The sequence below is a fragment of the Setaria viridis genome, chromosome 7 (assembly GCF_005286985.2).
Source record: "Setaria viridis chromosome 7, Setaria_viridis_v4.0, whole genome shotgun sequence".
NCBI classification, from domain to species: domain Eukaryota; kingdom Viridiplantae; phylum Streptophyta; class Magnoliopsida; order Poales; family Poaceae; genus Setaria; species Setaria viridis.
Window position 1 is genome coordinate 20,654,004 of NC_048269.2, and position 25,215 is coordinate 20,679,218.

Here is a 25,215-nt window from a genome sequence, read left to right on the forward strand (position 1 = left end):
AGCTTGACAAACTAGAGCAGGTAAGGAGAGAGAAGGGCGGTGATGAAACGATCACCTCAAAACGAAGTGCTTGTGTGGCCAACGGGACCGGAGTGACCTTCGTCGGTGAGGAGGAGCAAAGCTTGTGATGGCCGACGAGGCCGGAGTAACCGTCGTCGGATGGGAAGTGGACGCCGGGACCAAAGTGGTCACCGGCAGGGGGAGCGCCCTCTCTCAGTCCTCATCTCCGGAGCCTCTTAACCTTCCCCCTCTTGCCCAAACGTCCTCCTCGACAGCCCTCATGGTAAAACACTGTCATGCACTGTTTATCTATAGAGTTAACACCGGTGTTTAATACAACTGACACCGGTGACTCCGGCGGCTGGCTCCGCCCCTGCTGCCCATCCGGTACCTCCTTCCGAGGGTCGTCCATCGAAGGCAGCCTTTGTGAACCTTGACCCAACCGTGTCAGGCAGCGGTGACATTGCTGGCTCCTTTTGTTTCCAAGCACATTAGATCCTCGAGCATACTGGAGATATGTTTCACTGCCGCATTTGGAGTCCATTGCACCCGGCCATTGCGTCTGGCATTCCGACATCCAGTTCCAGTTCCAGCTGCTGATCCGCTGAGTGCGGAGTGCGGATCACGCGGAAGTTGTTCTGGTACTGACCTCGGAATTGAATAACAATTCATGAATTATTTGTGCGATCTGATGGATGTCGATCCGATGCGAGTCAGGGACTTCTGCCGGCGGCCGCCGCATTTTCCATTCTATTCTTCCAGCAGTTGAGAGTTCAGACGTCGTTGCCAGCTGCAGCGCAGTAGTGCAGTACTTCGAGGATGTGACATTGGGGCTCCGGGCCAGAAACAAAATTTCGGAATCAAACCTATCTCTGAATGTGACATTTCGAGGATAATCGTTGCCTGTACTTCCAGCTCCAGGAGAGGATACTGTCAAGTACAGGAAACGATCAGGCATGCCTAATCCGGTGCCATCTGGAACGCAATGGCTTTTCAAATGATCGATCAGGCACGCCCAATCCAGATGCGGAGATGCATTTCTTCATGCGATTCAAGACAGGCCAACGATCGCCTCGGGCCAGAGCTGCTCGGACAAAGATAGCCTGAAAACAAAGACGGAACCGACAGAATGCAGTGCCTCACTGCCTCCTACCTACACAAGAATATCTCACACATTTATAAACAGGAGATTCATGAACCTCTATATTTAATTTCGCTCGAAGGAGACCAAGACAGAATCAGATCATCACCATCAAGACGATTCCTGAATCCAAACTGCAGAGAAGAACGGAGCTGTACAGTATTGTATTTCTCAGATTGCAAACTTCCATTTACCGTATTTTGTTTTTTTACTTGTAACCTCGCTTTTGAGATCATAAGCTTCAGAAGCATAATACATCGCGCCGTGGATCAACGACAGGAGAAACATTATTAGCAGCGAGCAAAAATTCAGCTCGGGGAGCTCAGCGGCAGCACCGAGCTCCGAGCACGCGAATGCCGCGAGAAGAACGACCTGGGGATGCCACCTGAAGCCGGCCTGTCGATGCTGAGGTTGCTCCGATGGCCGGAACCCGATGCCTTCGCGCAGGACCGCTTCCGCCTGCCACCGATCTGCTCCTCTTCAGGAGCTGCCTCCGGCAAGCGCTCCCGTGCCGCGACCTCTGCCGCGGTTGACACAATGGCCGCGTCCATGGACGCCGCGCGCCTCACGTTACGAGGCAGCGGACAGAACGGCTGCTGCTGCGGCGGCGGCGGATCCGGGGAGCTGGATCGTTCTTGCTGGTCCTCTACTGCGGGTGAAGCTTCTTCTTCTTGGTGGTCACTCTCCCTGTCCTCTTGTTCGTGATCCGGGATTGCGTCGCTCGCCGCAGCCGCTTGCTCGGCTTCGACGTTGTCGTTCGCATCCTGATCAGTCGGCGTGTCGGAGCTGGCCTCCCCGCCTCCGCCGCCGTCCCCGGTGGCCGCTGTGACGGCGGGGTCGATCACGTCGGAGCGGCAGAGCGGGCAGTTGACGTGTGCCCGGAGCCAGGTGTCGATGCAGGGGACGTGGAACGCGTGGCCACACTTGGGCAGCAGGCGCACGAGCTCGCCGTCCCGGAACTCGCCGAGGCAGACGGAGCAGTCGGCCGCGCCCAGGAGCCCCGCCCCGGCGCGGTACCGCGTCGCGGCGATGGAGTTGATCGCCGCCTCGTCGAGCCCCACGGTCCGGATGTACCAGACGTGGTGCACCACTCCCCCGCCTCCGCCTCCGCCCTCGGGGTCGTTCCAGCCGTCGTCGGCTTCCCCCGCGCCCGGCGGCGGGGCGGCCGGTGCGAGGAGCGCCTGCCGCCTCCGCCGCACCTGCCGGCGCCGCACGGCGACCGAGACGCCGAGCAGGATCAGCGAGACGAAGGCGATCACCCCGACCGCGATGAGCACGTACCTGACGTAGTGCCACCGGTGGTCGTCGCCTCCGCCGCCGACGCCGGAGGGCGGCGGCGGCGGCCCGTGCCCGTGCATCCCTCCTCCCTGGTTCCTCCGACCCCTATGCGCGGAGGGAGAAGGCGAGGGCGGGAAGTGGATAGGAGGGCACGCTGGGATCGGGGAGGACGCCGGCGCCGGGGAAGGGGCGGGGCCGTGATAGGGGGAGCTGGGAACCGGCGGCGACGGCGGCGTGCAGATGTACCCGTCGCATTCCACGGCGCCCGGGCCGTTTACCGGGAAGAGGCTCCGGCGGTGAGGCCTCATCGCCGGGGATCGATCGCGTCAGATCGGCCGCGGCGGCGGCATCTGTGGGTCGCCCGCGGGGCGCTGGTGGTGGAGGCGGAGACCTGGGGCGGGGGAGGGGGAGTCGGGGAGGGGAAAGTGCTCGGAAGGTCGCGGGAATGCGTGCGGGGCTCGGTTTCTTTACGCGACGCGCGAGTGCGTGGACGGGGACGGCACGGCGGTGCCGGTGCGTGGACTGGGGGAGGCTGGCTGGCTGCCGAGGGCTCGGGCGGCCGCGGGGGCCGGGGGGCTTTGGTTGGTGGCCAAGTTGGACTGGGCGCGTGGAAAAACCTGCCACGCCCGGCGGCCAGTGGCTTGTCACTGTTGGTGCTGGCATGGAGTAAGCTTTTTTTTTCCCCTCTCGCGGAAAGGATAAACCTTGATTTCATCCTCCGTTTAATCCACTTTTGACTCGGTGAGCTCGGAGGGTAGACCTGACGGTGACGGGGCGATGACTGGAAGAGTGACGTGGCCGGGCATGCTGCGATGTGAGGGGGTTCGTCACTTCGTCGGACCTTTGCCACTCCCACCGGACGGCTTCAACGCACCGGTAGCCTGGCCAAGTTGTGGCCAAACCCCAACGCAGCCACGCAGGCTCCTCCAGACCTCCACTACCGTTCGCGCCGAGTGCTCGCCAGCTTTCTCCCCGATCCCTGCGTCTGCGTGCCAGCCGCCAGCGCCGTCCTGCACGGTGCACGCTTCACTCCTGCCGCCTCGCACTCGCACCCCACCCCAGGCCTACCGCGGTCGCGTCAGCACTGACCAACTATACGTCAGTCTGCTGAAGCTTGAGTAGCTGAGATTAGCTCAAGTCAACACTCAACGGGCCTTAATTCTAGACGAGAAAGCTTCGTCAGACAGCCCAATTTCCCGGCCTCCCGGTTTGGCGTGTTCGGTGGGCCCAGAAATCCGTCTCTGCCGGCCCAAACGTGGCCGGATCCGGAATCTGTTCCGCACCGCGATCCCCGAAGGCCGAAGCCCACGCCTCTCCTGTTCGTCTCTCTCTCTCTCTCTCTCTCTCTCTCTCTCTCTCTCTCTCTCTCTCTCTCTCTCTCTCTCTCTCTCTCTCGTCCCCCCAATTCCGGTTCCCCCGGCCGTTTCGGCCTTTCGCGGCGGCGGCGGCTCGCACAGGGGCGCAGCAACCACCCCGCGCCCGTCCCCTCCGACCGCCTGTGGATCAGAGCCCGATCTACGGTACAGCTCAGTACCGAGACCTAGTCCACGGGCCAGCGGCGGCGGCACCATGGCGGCAGTTGTGAGCTGGTACGGCCCGCTGATCGACCTCTCGGCGGCCGCCAGCCATGTCGGCGGATTCGTGCAGCTGCTGGCGGCCGTCCGCCGCGTCCTTCCGCACCAGGTAGTATTTCTCAATGCTACATCCACCTCCGCTAGAGTGTGTTTGGGGAGGGTGGAGCAGCATTTGAGTGATGGGTGTTGCCGTGCTGCTCTGTATGTGAACGCATCCTGAGGGGCGATCTCGTTTTTCTCCGTTCCTAGGAGCAAAATGCTGCAACTGGAAGGACGTATCAGAAGACCATTGTTGAAGTCGGCGACGATTCACGGTCCAGCTTCTGTGTCTCTATGTGGTCGTCCAAGCAGAGTTCGGACATAATCGCTGGCGATGTCTTACTAATGCAAAGTAAGGATCATATCGTCGGTTATGCATATCTACATTTCTTATGAAAAAAGCTTCTCTGCATCAATATAATGGCAATCTGTTTCCTCTTTCCGCATGTGCTTCTGTGAGTCTGTGACTCGCTGTGGTCCTGTTCCCAGAACACCCTTTGATTTTGATTGATCGTCCTTTTTATTTCGGAATTCAATATGAGCTTTGTGAATTCGTCTACTGTTTGTATCATTGTATGTCCCAACACCTCTGCTGCTCTCCGCTGCTCATTGGAAGCCTCTGGTTATCTTGTTTCAGATATTAAGATAGTGGAGTTTAGAAATGGCCTGGAGGGAAGAGCTTCTCAGATATCTGCAGTCCAAGTTCTGTTGAACTCTAAAGACTTGATGAACCCTGAAGGTATAGAGTTGCAGATGGTTTAGTTCTTCGCTGAAAGTTTTTTTGGTGCACTCCTTAACACAATGTTCTGACCACAAAGCAACTATATCCATCTGTACCATACGGGGAACATGAAAACATACATTAGCCTTGTGAGAGGAAGGCTTTTGTTGACATTGTTGTTGATTGAATGGATACATAGTTCTGTTTGTTACTGACAATTATTGATGGCTTCACGTTGCTGAATCAACATTCTAGTTTGTAACCAAGCAATTTACTCCTATATAGGAATAGATGAACTAATAGCCAGTTCTAAAGTGGGGGATGTTCCAAAAGCAAAGCTAAGAAGAGTGACAGAATGGACGCTACGCACTAAATGCGCTCTTGGCGAAAGTAATCAGCAGGTAAAATCTGCTGTAACTATCCTTCAGTTTTAACTGTTGTATGTCAAACTGCACACCCAAATCATCTTGGAACCTGCCCTTGCATTTTCACTTAGGGGCTCAACTGATGAGTTTCCATCATCTACATGAACTTGTTTATAGATTTTGGCGATACAGGTGCTTTGCATTTGGTTTTCGTGTTTTACATCATCTCACCTTGGAATTACAATGATTATGAATTGAAAATTCAACCACAACTTCAGGGCATTGATGATTCTTAGTAGATAAGTTCCCAAGTTAGTATGAATGAAGTTGAATATATTGTCAATCTGTCTACACGGTACCATACGGCATATAAGCTACTCACTTACATAGTTTACTCTTGTGTTATGCTGCAGCTGCAGGTGACATCGAAGAACTGGAAAGAAGCAAAAGAGAAGGAATCAACAGACTTCTTGTGTATATCAGAACTATTCTCTCAGAGAAAATTACGTAATGTGAATGTTTATGCATGTATTGCCAAGATGGTTTTATTGAGTTCACCAGCCTCCCACTCTAAGGGACACTTGTCAGTCATTGACATACATTCTTTGAAAGAGCACAATGATATTGTCAGAGATTTCATTACTGCCGGCTGCAAGTTATGTGGTTCACCTCTATATCACAAGTAGGCACCTTATTCTCATGCTGCCATCTTCTTATACATCTAAGAATTATATTGCTCTTCTCATGATATAATGAATGTCTGTACAGAAACCTCCAAGGGGAAAACACTTTTGCAATAGATTGTCCAAATAACCCAAAGTATCTCCATGTTCCTGGGCAGATATACAAGCCATTTATGGTAAGACTTCCTTCAGCCTGAAATTTTCTTTTGTAGTTAAATAGATTTGTAATACTATCTTAGTATCTTACCGTCATATGCAGATATATGTCTATGACCAATCTGGACAAGTTCCTTTGCTTGTAAGGAATAAAGCTGCGGAGATCTTATTTGCCAATATCATTGCAGATGATGTATCTGAATGCTACAAGAGCCAAATGCTGTTAGAAACCTATGTTAACTCAGGTAGCATGAGCGCTTCTTGTACAATTGATGACGCTGGCAACAAAGAGATAGCAAAAAGGAGAAAAACTGAACAAAAGCCTAATTTCCATCAAATTTGGCTTATTATGATCAAATGTCTGCTGAACCAAGGCAGCAATAGTCCATTCTGCTTCCAGATTTTGATCAATCCTGAGAAGAATGTTGAGGATGGACGTTTTGAATTGCTTTCCTTGACCATGCCAATACCATGAGATAGCAATTTTTCATGCAACACATGGTTCAGTTTGATCTGAGTCATCTTCCCTAGAAAAACAGAGGACATTTTACCAAGAGAAGTTACTTGATCTTTGCATCAATTGATCTCTTGCTGATTTAGTGGTGTGTGCTGCAAATATGGTTGGGCCGACAAGACCATCAGTCTTGGAATCAGCATGAGCATGGTTCAGCTTGGCTGAAACTGTACCTGGCCCAATTAATACTAATCTTGGGGCAGGCTGAAACCCATTTCACAAATACAAAATTGAAACATGAAGTCAGGAGTAGCATAGAAGCAAAGAGTGATGCAGTGTGATGATGGTAAAAAACTGAACCTGGGTCAGGTAGTTTCTTTCAGAAACAGGAAGTAGTTTCTTCCGATGCCATACTGTGCCAGAAATTTCTGATTTTCAACTCAGTAAAGAAGCTTGTGCTGATGAGGGATGACATCATTGTTACTTCAATAGCATCCTGCCCTGTAATTACCATGGTTAGGTATAGCCTGCAGCACTATCCTTAAACTGAATAGTCTTATCCAGCACTGAGTAACAGGTAGATTGTGGTGGTTGAAGGATTGTTTAATGTCTGATATGAAGGTTTTTACTCAATCAGTGAAACGGTAATGAGGTGTTGTATGCGCTAAACATGTTGATTTGTTACTTGTGCTTACAAGATGATGGCTTGGCTGTTCGAAAAAGAGCTGGCTTCATTGATTGGTAGGTATACAGTATACTGTATACTTTGTCATTCAACAACCTCTATCTTTTTTTCAGCCTTTCAGGCTTGTGTGTACTGTATTCTTTATCTTTCAATATCTTAGTTTTCAGGCTTTTTACAGAAGTGTGCTTTCTGGCAACGACCTACCTGCATCTGATATCCTCTAGGTATGCATTTCCATTCGTTTTGTTGCCTTTCTTCTCATTAACTTGCTTCAACCTCAATCTCACCTAAATGGAATTCTATTTTTGGATTGCAGTTTCTAAAAGTGCATTGAAAAATACTAAGGCAGTAATTTCAGTTAATTAAAACTTAACCTCAATCTTACTATTACTTATTAGAGCCTCCAATTTAATCCTCACAAGACGCAGTCCGAAATATAGAATCCAGCTTGGAAGCCTGCAATTGAGGAAGAGTGGGAAATTTATATGGCTAGGCGAAGGCATAATGGGGATGGAGACGTAGCCGTGTTGCATTGGAGATGGCTCGCGGCGAGCACTATGAGGCTTGGGCCGGAATTGTGGCCAGGCACCCTCTTTAGGGCCGTGCACGCAGTTGTCTCTTGTTGCCAGCAGAAAGGCAGAGGGAGGTGAGCTGGGAAGGGAGAGGGGAAGAGAGAGACAAAAAAAAATGGATTAAAGCGCTCTTGCCGATCTACTGGTGAGCACAGCAACACGGTAAGGTGGACAGGACCACAAGGCTTAGAATATTCAGCATAAGCATGGCTAAATTTAGTAGAAACTGTACCTGCCCCAGTAAATTATAATCTTGGGGCTGTCTGAATCCCATTCTCACAAATCTAAATGGCGACATGCAGATTACAGAAGCAAGGGGTGATGCAGTACTGTTGTGCATGGTAAGGACTTTAAGCTGCATCAACATTCAGAAACAATGAGTGCTTCCTTTCATTGCTATATACTGTCTGCTCATCTCGTGGAAGGTTTGGAAGGAACAGAACGGCCGGGTCTTTGAAAACCAGCCGGCTACCAACATGAGCCGGATGGTCAGCTCAATCATGGAAGAGGGGCTGCTGTGGTGTGTGGATCAAGGGTGGAGCGAAGCTGGTCGGCCTAGGATGGCCTGTTGCATGACAGCGATCTCTAGTACAACTAGCGCGGCCTAGTCGTGCTCTGCCTAGGGTGGTTTCTATTCTGCCGTATAGTATCGCTGTGTAATATTCATGTGAGTGCGCCCGATCGCCCGTGTTGTAAAATTCGAAATCATTTTTCCTTCTTAGATACACAGTTCTCATTTGTAGTCACGGAAAAAAAACTGTCTGCATAGAAATTTATTTTCCTCTGCAAATAAAGGCTGTACTGCCAAATGCCAATGCCATTCTTACTTTAATAGCATACTGCCCTACAGGTACCAATGGTTATCTGCAGCTCTATCCTTAAACTGAAAAGGCTTGTCCAACACTGAGAAGCGGGAAGATCATAGTGGTTGAAATATCTGTTGACAATTTGGCAAAGTTTTTACTCGAGCGATGATATGTGATGAGGAGATGCATGTGCTCAACTGACATGATGATTTATTCCTCAAACATTTTAATCTATCTGCCTGACTGCCTTGGGTTTCAAACTTTATATGGCAGAAGTGTTGGCTTGCAACGACACTTTCATGGATCTCTCACTTCTTTAGTTCTTTTCATTTCTTCTACACTGTATACCTCGTCTTCAACAACCTTTTCTTTTTCCGAAAGATGTCTTAACAACTTCCTATCTTAGTTCTCAGGCTTCTTACAGAAGCACGTGCTTGCTGGTAACCATCTACCTGCATCTGTTATCCTCGAGATATGCCTTTTCATTCACGTTGTACCCTTTCTTGCCATTAGCTTGATTTTCTTCAACCACACATCCATGGAATTTTCAATTTTGTTTTTAGGTTGCAGTTTCTAATAAAAAGCAACGTGAACAAATACAAGTGCAAAGAGTCATTTCGGTTAGATTAGTTGACCGTTGGGTTTTCAATTTGCAGAAACTAGTCCATCAACACGTGCTCCCGCACAGGTCAACATTTTAAAGTTATTATATTTAAAAATTATTTTGAAATTAAACTTCTAGCTAATAATCAAAATTGTTTACTTACTACTCTCTTTTTTCAATACTTCAACATAATACTCATATAATGTTCACTTATCTTTGTCCAGTTGTGATTGATTTTTAATTAGTAATCACTCTGTACACTTTTTCATCCATATTCACACTTTTTTCATTTTGTATCGCACCTGCATACATTGTGTTTAGTATAAAAATCAATATTTTTCATCACTTCCTCACATACATGTATAAATGGTCTACATGGTGACACTTGTCATGCCTACATACCTTAATTTAGTATTTCTATATTAACAATAATTTAAATAGGTAATTTAGAATCATATATTAGTTTACTTTTGGATATTTTTGTATGATACACATGAAGATAATTAGATTAAGATTTAGGTGTTTACTTTAGATTATTTTCAATAACAATATATGTGGGTAACTTAGATACAAAATTAGAATGGCATTTTAAGTTATGCTTTATAATGATATTCATGAGTAAATTGGATGAAGATTACGTGGTTACATTATATTATTTTTTATAATGGAAGAGCTTGGTAATTTGGATATAGATTTAGGGTTTATTTTCAAATATTTTTATAATGATGGTGGTGGGTAACTTTTTAGAAAATACAATAGATCAATGGCTATGATTAATAGAGTTTACAAGATATATTGATGTTTGATATTTATGATTTTTGTGAGAATTTCTAGTATTTGTCTTTTTTAGCATCCCGTGAGAACTAAAACTAATGTGGAGTATCCAATGGAAAAAATAAGGCCACACTGCTACAAAACTATTATCTTGAGCTACTTCTCATTTGTTAAATATTTGAACATAATACTTATATAGATATATACTTATTATCTTCATCCGATTGTGATAGATTAGTTAGTATATATCTATAAGATATAGATACAAATTCTTATGTTAAAATTATACTTCAAACTCTATAATATTTTCATACACATTTATAATCTTTAAGTTTTCACTTTACATCGTAGATATGCGCTTGAATTTGTTTAATGGACTCTAAGTTTGAAGTATAATTTTAACATAAGAATTTATATTCCCCTCACTTCCTCTATATCTTTATAAATGGTGACACACATCATGCTTATATACCTTAATTATTATATCATATACCATAGCGTAAGAAATAGACGATTTAGAATCATATATTGATGTATATTTTTAATTAAAGTGATTTGATTCCAATGTAGGGTTACCTCATTTATTTTTACTAATAGCATATGTGGGTAATATAGATGTAAATTTAAGGGTTATTTTAAGTTATTTTTTAAGTATTAGTGGTGGGCAATTTAGTTACAAATTTAAGGGGTTATTTTAAATATTGTTTATAATGGTATAATTGGGTAATTTTGATGAAGATTAGGGGGTTATTTTAGTATATTTTATATAATGGCATAGGTGGGTAATTTAGATATAGATTTAGGGGGTTATTTTAGGCTATTTTCATAATGGCATAGGTGGGTAATTTTTTTTGAAAATATAATAGATCCAATGGTTATGATGATTTGAGTCTACCGATTGATGGCCAGATGTTTTGCTTTTCTGTGAGAATTTCTAGGATTTTTCTTTTTTTCTAGAATGTCCACCTACGATTCTAGTGACTTCACCTGGAGGCTCTCCAATAAATAATAGTAAGATCTGCCCATTCCACGCACCTATTAATTTTAGTTATTTCATGTCGAAAACACTCTTGAATCTTGACTTGCTCATATACTGTTCACAGTTGTTATCTTTCAGAATAATTTTACCTCTGAAAAATCTAGGTTCTCATTCCTGATGGTTTTCAACAAGGAAACACAACTACTATCTCTTATATGAAAAAGGAAAGACCCGGCTGATTTTCAGTCACAAATACCGTAAGGTTTTGTTCAACCTCCTTTCAAAGTCAACCTCATCTTTACAAGCAACCTACTTGTCAAGGTTGCTACATATACTGCTATTGGCCTCCCAGAATATAGATAGAACACAGCAACACAAGCATACTGCCCCAAGCAACAGCCTTGTTAGATAATCACAAGGGAGTAGCTTCAACGTAGAAGAAACCTGTAGTGATCCTTTAAATCCCATGGCCGCGCTAAGTTCTTCTGTTATTTCCGGAGGCTTGGCACCTCACACCTCCAAGGTTTCTCCTCGCCGCCACGGGAATCCGGTGATCTCCGCTTCGTGTCATCGCCGCCGAAGCCTCATCAGCTTAATGATGAATTCTTCAGGCATGAACAATGCCTTCCCAATGAAAGGAACGACTACAGGGTAAGTGCATCTCTCGTCTAAAGCTCCTCTTTTCCAAACTTTACGTTTTCGCAGTAGCTTGTATCTTGGCATGCACATTAAGTTTCATGCAGCTACTGCACGATGGCTTTGTGTATAAAATTTCACCTATTTGGGTTCAGAATTCCTGCAGTTGGTCCTGGCCCAGCAAATCCGTCTGGAGGAAACCTCCCAATTCCCAACATGCCCCATTGGTGAGTTAAGAACAGATGCATGAGTTGCTTGTTCATTGTTCTGATTCTAATGTTTCCAAATTTGTTTGACGGATTTCCTTCTCACGTTCGAAACCTATCGGCTTCTCAGGGCCAAGTGGTTGGTTGGTGCTGTCATAGTTGCAATACCAATTTATAGAAGGTTCAGAACATTGGAAGGTAAATCGAGATCGTATATTCACCATTCGTGTTAGCGTGAATTTCATTTTGATTGCAACTTTTTGCGGCGACACAGATAAGATAGAGAAGACGGCAGAGGTGGCGATCGAGGTGATCGACACGGTGGCAGAGGCGACGGAGAAGGTTGCCGGCGAGGTCGCCGACGCGTTCCCCGGCAACGAAAATCTCAAGGAGGCGGCCTCGAAGATTAAGACGGTCACCGATGCGATTGAGGAAGATGCCGAGAAAGCCGAGGCATTAATCCAGAAGGTTAGTTTAATTATGCAGTACGTTAGGCTTCAAGTTGCTTAAAGCTTGGTACAGTCTTGCAAGTTATAACCACCTGCTGTTCTTTGCCATGTTTGGTAGTTGGAGATACGTGCTGGTCTGTAGGTTGTAGTCTGCCTTGCAACTTGTGACAGTGACTTCACCTTGCACGTTAAGCACCGGGTCATGACAGTTCAAAAGAGAAAAAAAGGAACTAAAGCGTCGGGTTATGACTTATGAAGTGGAATGGATATAGAAGCTCATTTTGCAACACCAAATTAAATTGCTTCTACGCTGAATAGCGCGTAAAGCGAATAACTTAGTACTGCCATGGATATATACAAGTGGGGTGGTTTGACTTTATTTGGCATGTGTTCAGCAATCACCGATTCTTTGGCTTGCCGAAATCTCTGTAGTCTTTTTTCTTAAAATTATAGACAATTTAATAGCTATGATGAACAGTTTGCTTGCTTAGAAGGTGTTACCACCCTTTACCAATATGAGGTGTGGTAAAGTGTGGTCGTCAACTAGATAGGACGTTAGAACGTGTCACTCGGATTACGGCAGCTGCTGATGTTGATATTTCTTAAAGCTCGTTGCACAATCTTGCTAGTTAGTACCTGCTGTTCTTTGCAGTACTTGGAATCTGGAGATATACCTGCTAGTATTGTAGTCCGGCTAGCATTGTGATAGTGACTTTCATATTAAGCACTAGTCGCGGGTTGTGAAGGACAAGTGGAATAAGTAAAATGAATAAACTCATTTTGGAAGGACAGTATAAAATGATTCCAAGCTGAATAGTGTTGGAAGTCGAGTAACTGTATGAGCATCGAGTAGGAGTGTAGTAGTTTAACTTTGTTTTTTTCTCTCTTTCATGTGTTCAGTTTATTAGCAATTCTTTGGGTAGCCACATTTTCATAGCCCCGCTTGTGATACAGACATATTTGATACATGTTGCAGTGAACAATTTTGCATTGCTTTCTATAAAAAGCGCCATTTGTTAAGACACACTTTGCCAATATGAGGTGTAGCCAACTATGGTGGCTGACGAATGCATTTACACCTGAGATTATCGTATACAAACAGTGAGGTTAACCATTTCCCTCGATTGCATTGGGCAGGTTGATGAGATAAAGAAAGAGGTGGATTCAATAGTCGATCCTATAATCGACAAGGTCGTGAAGGAGGAGGAGAGGAATAAATAAGCTCGCATGCGCAAATTAAAGAAGCGCACACTTTTCCTTGTTATTTATTTTTACTCCTTTTATGTTTCAAAAAAGCACGTGCTAGTTTGGTCATCTCAGTAAGCAGAAGCAGCTAGGAGTGAAAAATGGCGCCCGTCTACCTCATTTGATGTTTTCTGATCACGTGCTTGTACAGTGCTGACCTAATTTGTACGGACCACAAGAATGCAAATTCTACTCGTAGCAGTGCATGTGGCGTTCAATACTCATCTGGGTGTGCTAAGTCATGACGATGTCCTGCTCCTCACCGGTCACCAGGCATTGGCTCATAACCTGTGTGGCTGCCACATTATATGCAGAAAACGACACAACAACACGAACGATCGTTTGTTTTGCAATTTGCACACAACTACACAAACAACAATTCCCTTTCCAAAACGTATCTCAACAGAAATCTATTCTAGGGAGCTGATCATTAATTCAAAGTCTCACTGCTTATGTATACATTGTCGCGGCCATATTCAGCGCCTAGCAGTGGCGTGGAGGCCGTGTGGCATTTTACACGACATGGAAGAAGCTAGGGAAGGTACTCACCAAAGTCCAAACAGCATGGCGACCCTACTGATCGAAGCTATTCACCACACCGCTCGTGGACAAGGGGGGTCGGCCTGGACGAACAGTCGAACACAACCGCCTACTGTGACGCACGTACAGAGCAATGGAATCGCAGGTCCAGAAGAATGAGGGGCTATTTGGATACGAGATGCTAAATTTTAACAGTGTCACATCGGATGTTCGGATGCTAATTAGGAGGACTAAATATGAGCTAATTATAAAACTAATTGCAGAACCTTGTGCTAATTCGCAAGACGAATCTATTAAGCCTAATTAATCCATCATTAGCAAATGGTTACTGTAGCACCACATTATCAAATTATGGACTAATTAGGCTTAATAGATTCGTCTCGCGAATTATATGTGCAATTAGTTTTGTAATTAACTTATATTTAGTACTCCTAATTAGCATCCAAACATCCGATGTGATAGGTGTTAAACTTTAATAGGGTGTTCCCAAACACCCCTGAATGACGACCCGACGCAGAAACGAACAAGGGGATCCGTAGCGGATCCCATGGCCACGCTCCGTTCTTCTGTTCCTTCCGTAACCTTGGGCACTTCATTGTAAGAAAAAATGGCCCTCTAGGTCATGATTGTGATTTTGATAATTGAATGACAATATTATTATTAGGATTAACATATGTATCAAGAATGAGCACTTGTAGAGTTTCATAGGTTGATGCATCACAAAGAAAGATACTGAAGCTGGAACAAAGAGAGGAATGAATAGGACTTGTCTCATAAATAATTATTTTTAGGTTGATCAAATGGTTTGTATTTCTACAGAATCATATATAATACTTCACAAGCTTTCTATAGAGTACAAGATCAACAAAATTGGACTCCGGAGTAGAAAGTTATGTCCAAAATAAGATGTACGAAAAAATGGGCACAGGAAGTTCCGATGGTACCATCGGACTAAGCAGAGGAACATCCAGCGCTTACAAAAATACACTCAACGGATGATTTGATGAACATATAAGGGCATGCACAGGATCATCCGATGCTACCATCGGAGTTTGCATATTTACTTTGTCAAAATCTTCAGAGAGGTTGACAAATGGGTGAGGGGGGCACCAGAAAGTCCGATGCTTGAAAATTTGTATGTGTTGGAATTTTAGGTCATTTATCCGATGCTAAAAGTTGATCAAAAGGTCTGGATTTTTTGAGAATCTTGTGTAGAATTTCATAAGCTTTCCAACAAGTATGAGGTCATTTAAATCGGAGTTCGGAGTTGGAAGTTATGGCCAAAATACGGAGGGGCATACGGTAGCACCACTTATTCCGATGCTGCAAAATACATACTATCAAAGGCTTAGCACAAGCTTAGAAGAGTGATTAGTGCTAGGATAGGCTTAGAGAGGAGAGAGTGCAAGGTGTGCCTGCCTTGTGATAGGTTCAAGGAGTGAACCACAAGTGTACAAGGTGTGCCGGCGCCTTGGAGCCTTGGTGGCTCGCCGCTTGATGTGGAACGCGCGTCGACGACTGTGTGCAGGGGATGAGGAGACCCTCTTCTTCGTGGAGAAGCTCCGTAGTGGATACAGCGTCAAGATGACCGGAAGAGAGAGTGGTGAGCCTTGCCTCAGTAGCAAACTTCTCATCTGGCTTGGCACAAGCTTTTGTGGCGAGTCTAGGACCTTGACCGGGAGAGATTTGGTGACCGAAAGCATATCCTTGGTGGAGCTTCAACGTGGACTAGGGGTGGCATTTGCCTACCGATACCACGAGATAAATCGTCGCGCTGAGTTTGCATTCTTTCTAACCCACTCCATTACGTTTCCGCATTTCATATTTGCAACTTGGGTGCTTTACTTTCTAGAGTAGTACTCCCTCCGTCCCAAATTATAGGTCGTTTTGACTTTATTAGATTCATAAACTTTGTTATGCACTTAGATATACCCTCTGTCTAGATGCATAATAATATCTATGTATCTAGAAAAGCCAAAACGACCTATAATTTGAAACGGAGGGAGTATCTTGCTAAAATTAGCTCTAGGTTGTAAAACTTATTTTGGGTGGGAAGAATCACTAGATCAACCATAGATTGTACATCTAGATAGTATGATCTAGTTTATATTTTGAAGCAAATAATGGAAGCCATAGGTTAAGGATTTTAAGTTTGCCTAATTTACCCCCTCCCTCTCCTAGCCTACGGGCAACGTTCCTCCTCGCCGCTGCCGGAACAAACCGGTGACCACCACATCGGCTCTTCATCAGCGGCTATGTCTTACCGGCTTAACGATGAACTCTCCAGCCATGAACAATGCCCGCTTCCCGACCAAAAGATCAACCAAACGGTCATTCAAACTTGCCTTGATCCTTGGCATGTACAGCAAAGCTACAACGGCTGCGTGTGAGCGTGTCAAATTTCACCTGTTTTTGTTTCAGAATATCTGCAATCGATCCTGGTAGTGCTAGTGCAGGCCTTAATGATCTGTCAGGAGGAAATCTTCCCATTCCGGGCATTCCTCAGTGGTAAGGGAAGATCAGTTACATCGCTGCATGTTCCATCACTGTTCAGGTGTTTCTGAATCTGTTTGATTAATTGGCTTCTCGCTTTCAAAACCAATCTCCTCCTCAGGTCCAATGGTTGGTTGTTGCTACCATAATTGCAGTACCTGCTTACAGACAGTTCAGAGCAATGAAAGGTAGTATACCCGAGATCAAATATTCGTCGCCTTTTCAAGTCATCTCAACATGATATGACTAAACTTTTTTTGCAACTTTCCCCGTGATAGATAAGGTGGAGAAGGCAGCAGAGGCTGCGATCGAGGTGATCGACAAAGTGGCAGAGGAGACGGAGAAGATCGCCGACGAGGTCGCTGACGCTTTCCCCGGCAATGAGATGCTCAAGCAGGCAGCCTCCAAGAATAAGGCGGTCGCAGATGAGGTCGAGGAAGATGCCGATAAAGCCGAGGCCCTGATCGAGAAGGTTAGTTTAACTACGCAATCTATTGCTACATTAGTAATTAGGCTTCGATTACAGTCGCTGCTGCTGCGCCATATAGGAGTATTACTTAAAAACTCATGATACGGTTTTGCGAGCTAGTAATACCTGATGCTGTTCTTTGATATGTTCTTGCAAGTCAAACGATCGTAATCTGCCTAGCAATGTGACTGCAGCTTGCATGTCAAGTACTGTACCATGTTATTTCAGTTCAAATGTAGAAAAAATTGGTCACTGGGTACGATAAATTCATTTTATGAGAGAGAAAAAAAATTCTCCTCTGAATAGTGTGAGAAGTCGAATAACTTAGTACGAGCATGGACTAGGAGTGGGGTAGTTTGATTTACTTTGCACGTGTTCAATATATTACCAGTTCTTTGGCTCGCCAAACTTTTGTAGGTTTTTCTTTCATCCTCTCAAATAATTAACTTTCCTAGCCTTAAAATATAAACATGTTTGGTCTATGGTGAACAGTTTTCTTGCTATAAAAGGTGTTACTTGCCAGGCTTCGCTACATCTCACTCGTATTGGCAAAGTGTCGCAGTCGACTAAACAAGCCCTCACCGTCGATTACGACTGCTGCTGATATTGCTAACTTGCTATTGCTTAGAGCTCATTGAGTCATTGTACAGCCTTGCAAGGGACCAGCTACTGCTGTTCTTTGCTGAATTCGGTATCTGGAGATACGTGATGATTTGTAGATTGTAATCTTCCTAGCATTGTGATAGTGACTTGCATTGCATGTCACCACTAGCTAGGTTGCTAGTCGTGAAGGACACTGCAAGTGGAATAAGTAAACTATTTTGTATAAGCTGAATAAAGCGAGAATAACTAGGAGCATCAAGTGGATTTTTTTTTCATATGTTCAGTTCACCACCAGTTCTTTAGGTAGCCACATTTTCTCTTTTTTTTTTTCAAAAGACAGGTAGCCACATTTCCATAGCACCAATTTGTAGTACTAATATCCTCATAATAATGTGCAGCTTTACTACACCTTGCCAATATGTATGTACGAGGTTAACTAGCTCTATCACTTACATCATTGAGCAGGTTGACGAGATAAAGGAAAAGATCGATTCCATAGTCGATCCTGTAATCGACAAGGTCGTCAAGGAGTAACCTTGGAGAAGCAGAGCTCAAGGAGAGGAGAGAAATAAAAGAAAATCAGGCAGCTTTTGTTTAGTAGAACATTGCAGACACTTGTTCCTGTTTGAATCCCACCAAACTTTAGCTCCTATTTAGATCCCTAGCTAAAGTTTAATCAGTATCTTACCTGTCAGCTAAAGTTTAATTGTTTAGCTTGCTCTCAGCTAAACAGCTAAATTTTAGATGACGAGATCCAAATAAGACCTTACTAGGAACCATGAGCTAGCAAATTTGCTCGCCACTTTGCCGACAAATAGTTTTACTCATCCGTTCGCCATAAAAATAGTACTATTTATTCGTTGCCACTGGAGTGAAAGTGTGAAACGGTGGATTGGTAAAATGCCGGGGGGTTTTTTAATGATGCGAGAGCGCGAATGCCCTGAGCGGCTGAACCTTACAAGTGGACCACGGATCGATGGAGCAGCAGTTCCCATTTCACAATATACACTAGACGACGCGAAGCCGCAGCAGGAGGTCGCTCAGAATCTCAGATCTTCGCGTCTCCAGCTGACGCGCGACGCATGGCCCGAGGCCACAACAAAGGCCAGAGCTCGCGCTCGCGCTCGCGCCAATCAAGCAACGGCCCCTGATCCGCGCGGCGCGTCCCACATGGGTGATGGGTCTGCTGGCCGCTGGGAGCCGCCTGGGACGGCATCGCCTTGAGCGACGCCGGCAGCGCGTCCTACTGGCACGTGCTGTCAGACGAAGCTGCAGCGAACCCAGCCCAGCAGCACATGCGTGCGTGCCCCTCTCCCTCTCCTCCGCTCCGGCCTCGCTCCATCACCCCAGCTGTCGCCTGATCGGGCCGACCAGCCCTGGGCGTGCCGCGGCCCTACCACTGCGCGTCGCAGTAGCTCGCAAGCTTGAAGCTTTCGAGTTTTACAGGGGGTGATGGAGGTTGGGCAATCAAAATTATTGTAGCAACGCTGTAACGTTTCGTTTGTATTTGTGAATTATTGTCCAAATATTGACTAATTAGGCTCAAAAGATTCGTCTCGTAAAGTACAACAAAACTGTGCAATTAGTTTTTGATTTCGTCTACATTCAGTACTCCATGCATATACCACAAGTTTGATATGATGGGGAATCTTCTTTTTGCATAGTGCCAAAATTGGGATTTTGGAGTGAACTAAACATAGCCTGATACAGGGGTTAAAGTTGCTCCGTCATATCGGATGTTTGGATGCTAATTAGGATGACTAAATATGAACTAATTATAAAACTAATTGCGGAACTTCTAGGCTAATTCGCGAGATGAATCTATTAAACCTAATTAATACATCATTAGCAAATGGTTACTATAGCATCACATTGTCAAATCATGGACTAATTAGATTTAATAGATTCATCTCACGGATTAGACTCCATCTGTGTAATTAGTTTTATAATTAAACTATGTTTAATACTCTAATTAGTATCTAAACATCCGATGCTACATGACTAAACCTTAACCCAACATCCCTGAAGCTCAGGCCTCAGGACGGCTGGACTATCTACTTGGTCGTCGCTGCCGTTTGGATCGTGGACGACGACTGGGCGCGCGGGTGGCTGGTCGCCGGCCAGCTCGGGAGCGAGAGGGACGGGACAGGGGCTACAGGAGCGCAGGACAGCCTGGGCGATCTACGTGTGTACTGTGTAGTACTCCTGGTAGACTGTAGCGCAAAACCAGTGGCGATGGATCAGACTGCGTATGAATTTTCTTTCGTAATCCGATCATTTGCTGAGCTTAAGCTAAGTTCATGGGCTCGAACGAACGTGAAGCGGCGCCGATGGTCATTTGGTGCGGATTTCAATTTGAAAATCCCTCTACGGCCAACCGTCACATTCATGCACAAGGATCCGGTGCTGGCCACCAGCTTTGCCGATGAACGGACCAAATTCCTAGCTGTAGTGACCTGTGAATTGTGAACACTATTTTCTTCTACCCTCTGGTCCGTCCGAACCGGATCTGATCAAGTTCGCTTGAACCAGAACCTGGCGTCCTGCGTTCACGTGCGGATCGCTGCTGCCACACAAGACTGCGCTTTTGGACGTCGCTGGCCATGATCTTAAACTTCAGGGGGCCTTAAGTACCATTGTTAATTTGACTGTGCCGACCTGGCCGCAAGTGAAGTCAGTACTACTAATTCACGGCAGGGCTAATTCGATCCTGTGTGTGATCTACAGCATAGTATGCAGATCGCATGCCTAAAATGTCTGGATTCTAAACCGAGCTAGTGAGACGTCACTACTGAGTACTGACTAGCTTCTCTTGTTTTCTAAAACTGTCTAGCTAGTCATCACGAACCAAAAGGTCGAAGCAAAAACAAAATCTCAAAGCTTATGAAAGTATACCATGCTAAAAATAAGAATGGAGGAATGGATAAATTAAATCAATGATCATAATTACAACAGCTCGTACGGAGAAGATACACCAATGTGAGGACGGAAAAGAAGCGGGGAGCAAGACAACAGCGAGGGGGAGATCAATCAAGAAACACATCAGGAGAGGGGTATCAGGACCACTGGGTCATCTAGAAGGCGTAGACGGCCGCGGCGACGGCGACGGCGGCGAAGGCGAAGGCGGGGCGGAGGCCGGCGGCGCCGTTGGCGGGGGTGGACGCCGGGGGCTCGGCGGAGGGGCCGGGGGACGACGCGTCGGGGGTGGGCGCGGGAGGGGAGGACACAGGGGCCTCGGGCGCCGGCGCGGTCGCGGACGGCGTGGGCGCGGCCGTCGGGGCAGGGGTCGGCGGTGCGACCGGCGCCGGGGTCGGTGGCGCCATCGCGGGCGGCGGGGTGGCAGGGGTCGGCGGGGCCGCCTTGGGCGCCGCGGCAGGGGCGCCGCTGGGCGCCTGCGCCGTGGCGGAGACGGCGAGGAGGGCGAGCACGGAGAGCACGGCGAGGTGAGAAGCGGCCATCGTTGGTGGAGACTGGAGGAGTTTGGTTCCCCTGGCTCGCTTCTCGGCCTCCCTTGGTTGTGCTCCGGTGAGATCGAGCTCGTGGGAGGGAATGCGAGTGGGGGTGTGTGGGGGGAAGAGGACGTGCGGAGGCGTGGGGCTTATAAGGTGGCAGCTTTTGCTGCGAGGCCCCCCCCCCGGAGCTGTGCGGCCGCTGTGCCGTTGTGCAGTGCAGGACAGCGCCGATGCAGCTGCCCCTGCCTGCCAGCATGATTGCCTCGCACGTCTGGAGCTCCATTATTGAGAGGTTTTCACGGTTGGAATTATGCTTGGGGAACCTGATTAATTATGAGGAATCAACGCTGCTGGTAACGCTAATGGATCAATGATGAGCTTTCTAACCGCGGATTCCTCCGTTCTACATCGTGCCGTACATGATCATAGGAACACCGGGGCCAAGCCGCCAAGGCTCTCTGGAATGTGGGCCCTCGGCGTGGTGGGGCCAGCTTGTCAGCCGACCGTTGCGTACTTTAGTTGATTTGATTGTTGCCATTTGCCAGGTGAAGAAAGGCATCCCTGAAATGAGAAGTTGGAACTAAGTTTCAAAAAGAAAATGAGAAAATGGAACAGCAGACTGAATGTCTGAATGCTTGGCTATTAGCCAATAGTCGTCATTTACAGAGAGTAAGGGGTATTTGCTTCCACGGACTAAAATTTAGTTTCTCTCATATCAAATGTTTAGATACTAATTAGGAGGATTAAACATAAGCTAATTATAAAACCAATTGCACATATGGAGGCTAATTCGCAAGACGAATCTATCAAACCTAATTAGTGTATGATTTGATAATGTGATGCTACAGTAACCATATGCTAATCATAAATTTATTAAACTTAATAGATTCATCTCGCGAATTAGTCTTCATTTATGCAATTAATTTTATATATTTAATACTTCTGATTAGTTCGTGCCTAACTCATACGATAGCTTGGATCCTATACATGAATAATTTACTGCTGAAGCGAGGGAGAAAGTTAGGGAGACATTAGCCCTGTTCGCTTCAGCTTATTCAACCGGCTTATCAGCCACCAAACAGTATTTTCCTCTCACAACAAATCAGCCGGCTTATAAGCTGAAGCGAACCGGCCCATTATTGAGACGTGAGAGACCGGACGTGGTTGGCCCTAGGACGTGGGACAGCGACAAGCTTGCAATTCTCTCTCCTCCACCCCGTTCAAGAAGCTGACATGGCGGTCGATTCACTGTTACTGTACCTGCTCTCTGTAACTGCAAGCCGTTCACGGTTTCACTTTCACCTGGTGATCGCAGATCAGGAAATAGGAACGGTGTCCGCCCTGTTTATCATCGGTGCTGGCCACATGCCAGGTGGACCCTTGTGTGCTAGCGGCGCCACTGGGGCATGTGCGTGAGTTGGACCGAGGGTGGGGTTCGTTGCGATAAGAGAATACTGTCATCTCAAAAGATGCTTCAGCGCCTCGCCTCACCTGTCCCTGCTGTCAGCAGAGATCAGAAAGAGAGGAGGAGACAGCTAGGGGAATGGGGGAGGGAGAAAAAAGATCAGATTCTCCTCCCTTTTTCTGTCCTGTCAAATGAGGAGATGTGCTCCAAAAGTAAATCGCATTTCATGAAACTTAGGGAAACTTAGGGATAGCTGCTATCACATTGGATGTTTGATACTAATTAGGAGTATTAAACATAATCTAATTACAAAACTAATTAGGTTTAATAGATTCGTCTCGCGAATTTACAGCCTGTTCGCTTCAGCTTACTTAGCTGGCTTATCAGCCATCAAACAGTGTTTTCCTCTCACAACAAATCAGCCGTTTCGGCTTTTCAGCCGGCTTATAAACTGAAGCGAACAGTCCCTTAGACTCCATATGTGCAATTAGTTTTGTAATTAGTTCATGTTTAGTTCTCTTAATTAGTATTCGAACATCCGATGTGACCCTGCTAAAGTTTAGCACCTCGTATCCAAACACCTCCTTAACTACTACACATCTATGAAAATAGCATCACATACTACTCAATGGTCCAAGTCAATGATGTAGTGGTTTGTGGTTTGCTGCTGCGTCCTGATGATGAGATGCTGAAAACTGAGAGCAGGCAGAGCAGATGTTCTTGAATGCATGGCATGCTGATGTTACTGTGCGCAAAAAGGGGAAAAAAGAAATTGGTCTGTTTATGTTCATTACATAGAAATATAATGGTATAGTAAAGTCGATGTCCTTTAGGAGCTGGTTGTGCTTAATTGTTTATTTTGTAAGAGCCGACTCATTTTTTTTCAAGCAATCCTAAGAATACAGCTCTCCTTGGATCTGTCTGCCATTACCTTCCTGACAGCTTCCTTTTGGCTGTATACCACTTCATCAGGCCAAATGGCCAAACACAATTATAAATGTACCGAAATGTCAGCAAAAGCAACTGATGCCGTCTAAACAAGCTAAGGAGTACTAGTAGTCTTGAGTGCCAAGCTTAGTCGTAGAGTGGTGTAGCAAAGAAAGCACTTAATCGCAGAGGAAAAAATGAAAAATTTAATTAAGGTATCAATATGAAAACAGCTCCAACATGCCAACCTTCCAGCAGGTTAGCAGATACTCTACTGATACCAGATGGCATGCAAAAATAAACATATCATACAGTATCATTCTTGCACTCTAGACATATTCTGTCTATATACGATTACTTATGCCAGCCGTCAGGACTCAGGAGGTAGGGGGCAGTTGCACCTGATGACAAGTTGACAACTACAGCAATCATCAAAGATTCAAAGGATAACCTCACTACTACTGTGCGCTATTTATTAATCTTCTGGAGATATTGGCACACAGATGGCCCATTTTGGTTTGTCTCGCTTCTCGACTCGGGGGCCCATTTGTTCTATCTCAGCCCGAAGTGGCGTTTACGAGCAAAAAGGGCACACTGCGAGTTTTTTTATTTTTTATTTTAGTATTTTACAAAAATATATGACCAAACAAAAAATTGCAAATCTAAACCGATACCGCCGTTTGAAATGGCGGAAGCAAATTACCGCCAGTTAAACCGGTGGTAACTTCCACTACACTTTCAAAAAATTATATATGAACTCGGATGGATATATGAACGCGGATGGAGATAAATTTTATATAAAAATTGTAGATCCTAACAAGATATACAACTTTGTAGTTCAAATTTTTTTTCATTTGGCATCATCTTAATCCTCAAATAATCGACACAAATTTCAGATCTAAAATTCAAATTTTAGATTAAAACTAGGCAGCACACATTCAAAAAATTTTAACTAATTTATATGAACTCGAATAGAGATAAGTTTTATATATAAATTGTAGCTCTCGATGAGATTTACAACTTTGTAGTTCAAATTATTTTCTTTTGGTGCCATTTTTATGCTCCAATAATCGACACAATTTTCAGATCTAAATTTTAGAAGTTGATTATTTGAGCACCAAGATGATACTAAATGAAAAAAATTTGAACTTCGATCTCATCAAGATCTACAATTTTCATATAAAGTTTATCTCCATCTGAGTTCACATGAATTAGTTATGATATTTTGAGTTCTACAATTTTCATATAAAGTTTATCTCCATCCGAGTTCATATGAATTAATTATGATATTTTGAAAGTGTACGCAAGGAGGGAAGTTACCGCCAGTTCAACCAGCGGTAGCTTGATTCTGCGGTACATGTCTAGATTTGCAATTTTTTTATTTAGCTATATATTTTTGCAAAATACTAAAATAAAAAATAAAAAAATAAAAAAAACCGGCACCGTGCTTCTCTGGGTTGGGCTTTGATTCGCGTATTCGGCTCGGCCGGGTAAAGGAATGTAGCCCAAAAGCTTAGCAGGCCGCCCCGGAAGTTCCTCTCTCTCGACACCACACGAGCAGCAGAACATCGCCTTCCTGTACGTACAAGGAATCTCCACCGTACACGGCATCCTCGTATTAGCCAATCCCACTAAGGGCACGTACGGCGGTTAGCCGATCCTCGTCTTTTTAGCGCCACGTCCGCGAATCAGTCCGACGTGGACGTCATTAACCGAGGAAAGAGAAGATTGCCGGCGTTTCGTCCGTCGACGGCTCGAGCTCGCGCTCCCATGCCTACCGACGAATACATCGCCCCTTGTACGAACCGTCGATTCCAAGCGACGATTCCTCCGGATCGAGTGAGGAATTCTTCTGTTCCGCGCCTCCTGGTGACGCCCTGCTCCTCGCCGCACCGGCCGAGCACCACTCCACATCGTGCATGCAGATCAGACTAGCCAGCATCGGAGGGCCTGGATCCA

General features: G+C 45.6%; 4 protein-coding genes across 27 annotated transcripts; 3 read left to right on the plus strand and 1 right to left on the minus strand.

The window, feature by feature from the left end:
- Window positions 1–1,276: 1,276 nt before the first annotated feature.
- LOC117863871 (uncharacterized) lies at window positions 1,277–2,867 on the minus strand. Its single transcript, XM_034747753.2, has one exon. It carries the CDS (start codon window positions 2,725–2,727, stop codon window positions 1,450–1,452), a length of 1,278 nt encoding a protein of 425 aa, XP_034603644.1. The 5' UTR covers window positions 2,728–2,867; the 3' UTR covers window positions 1,277–1,449.
- Window positions 2,868–3,787: 920 nt separating this feature from the next.
- On the plus strand, window positions 3,788–8,500 carry LOC117863872 (uncharacterized). Of its 24 annotated transcripts, none has more exons than XM_034747755.2 (11): window positions 3,788–4,102; window positions 4,243–4,384; window positions 4,670–4,771; window positions 5,039–5,154; window positions 5,532–5,800; window positions 5,887–5,977; window positions 6,061–7,152; window positions 7,257–7,320; window positions 7,495–7,830; window positions 7,971–8,009; window positions 8,094–8,500. In XM_034747755.2, exons 1-7 carry the CDS (start codon window positions 3,989–3,991, stop codon window positions 6,430–6,432), a joined length of 1,206 nt encoding a protein of 401 aa, XP_034603646.1. In that variant the 5' UTR covers window positions 3,788–3,988; the 3' UTR covers window positions 6,433–7,152; window positions 7,257–7,320; window positions 7,495–7,830; window positions 7,971–8,009; window positions 8,094–8,500. The 24 variants fall into 24 exon arrangements, with proteins under 24 accessions (XP_034603646.1, XP_034603653.1, XP_034603650.1 ...); XM_034747762.2 differs by having other exon boundaries at window positions 8,103–8,500; XM_034747759.2 differs by having other exon boundaries at window positions 8,109–8,500.
- A 2,672-nt stretch (window positions 8,501–11,172) lies between these two features.
- Window positions 11,173–13,591, plus strand: LOC117863057 (uncharacterized). The gene is made up of 5 exons (XM_034746638.1): window positions 11,173–11,482; window positions 11,623–11,694; window positions 11,804–11,871; window positions 11,948–12,141; window positions 13,260–13,591. The coding sequence occupies exons 1-5, from the start codon at window positions 11,298–11,300 to the stop codon at window positions 13,341–13,343; spliced, it is 603 nt and encodes a 200-aa protein (XP_034602529.1). The 5' UTR covers window positions 11,173–11,297; the 3' UTR covers window positions 13,344–13,591.
- Window positions 13,592–16,181: 2,590 nt separating this feature from the next.
- LOC117865875 (uncharacterized) lies at window positions 16,182–19,124 on the plus strand. Its single transcript, XM_072295310.1, has 5 exons — window positions 16,182–16,237; window positions 16,329–16,415; window positions 16,521–16,588; window positions 16,679–16,872; window positions 17,938–19,124. The coding sequence occupies exons 1-5, from the start codon at window positions 16,182–16,184 to the stop codon at window positions 18,004–18,006; spliced, it is 474 nt and encodes a 157-aa protein (XP_072151411.1). The 3' UTR covers window positions 18,007–19,124.
- Window positions 19,125–25,215: the final 6,091 nt, after the last annotated feature.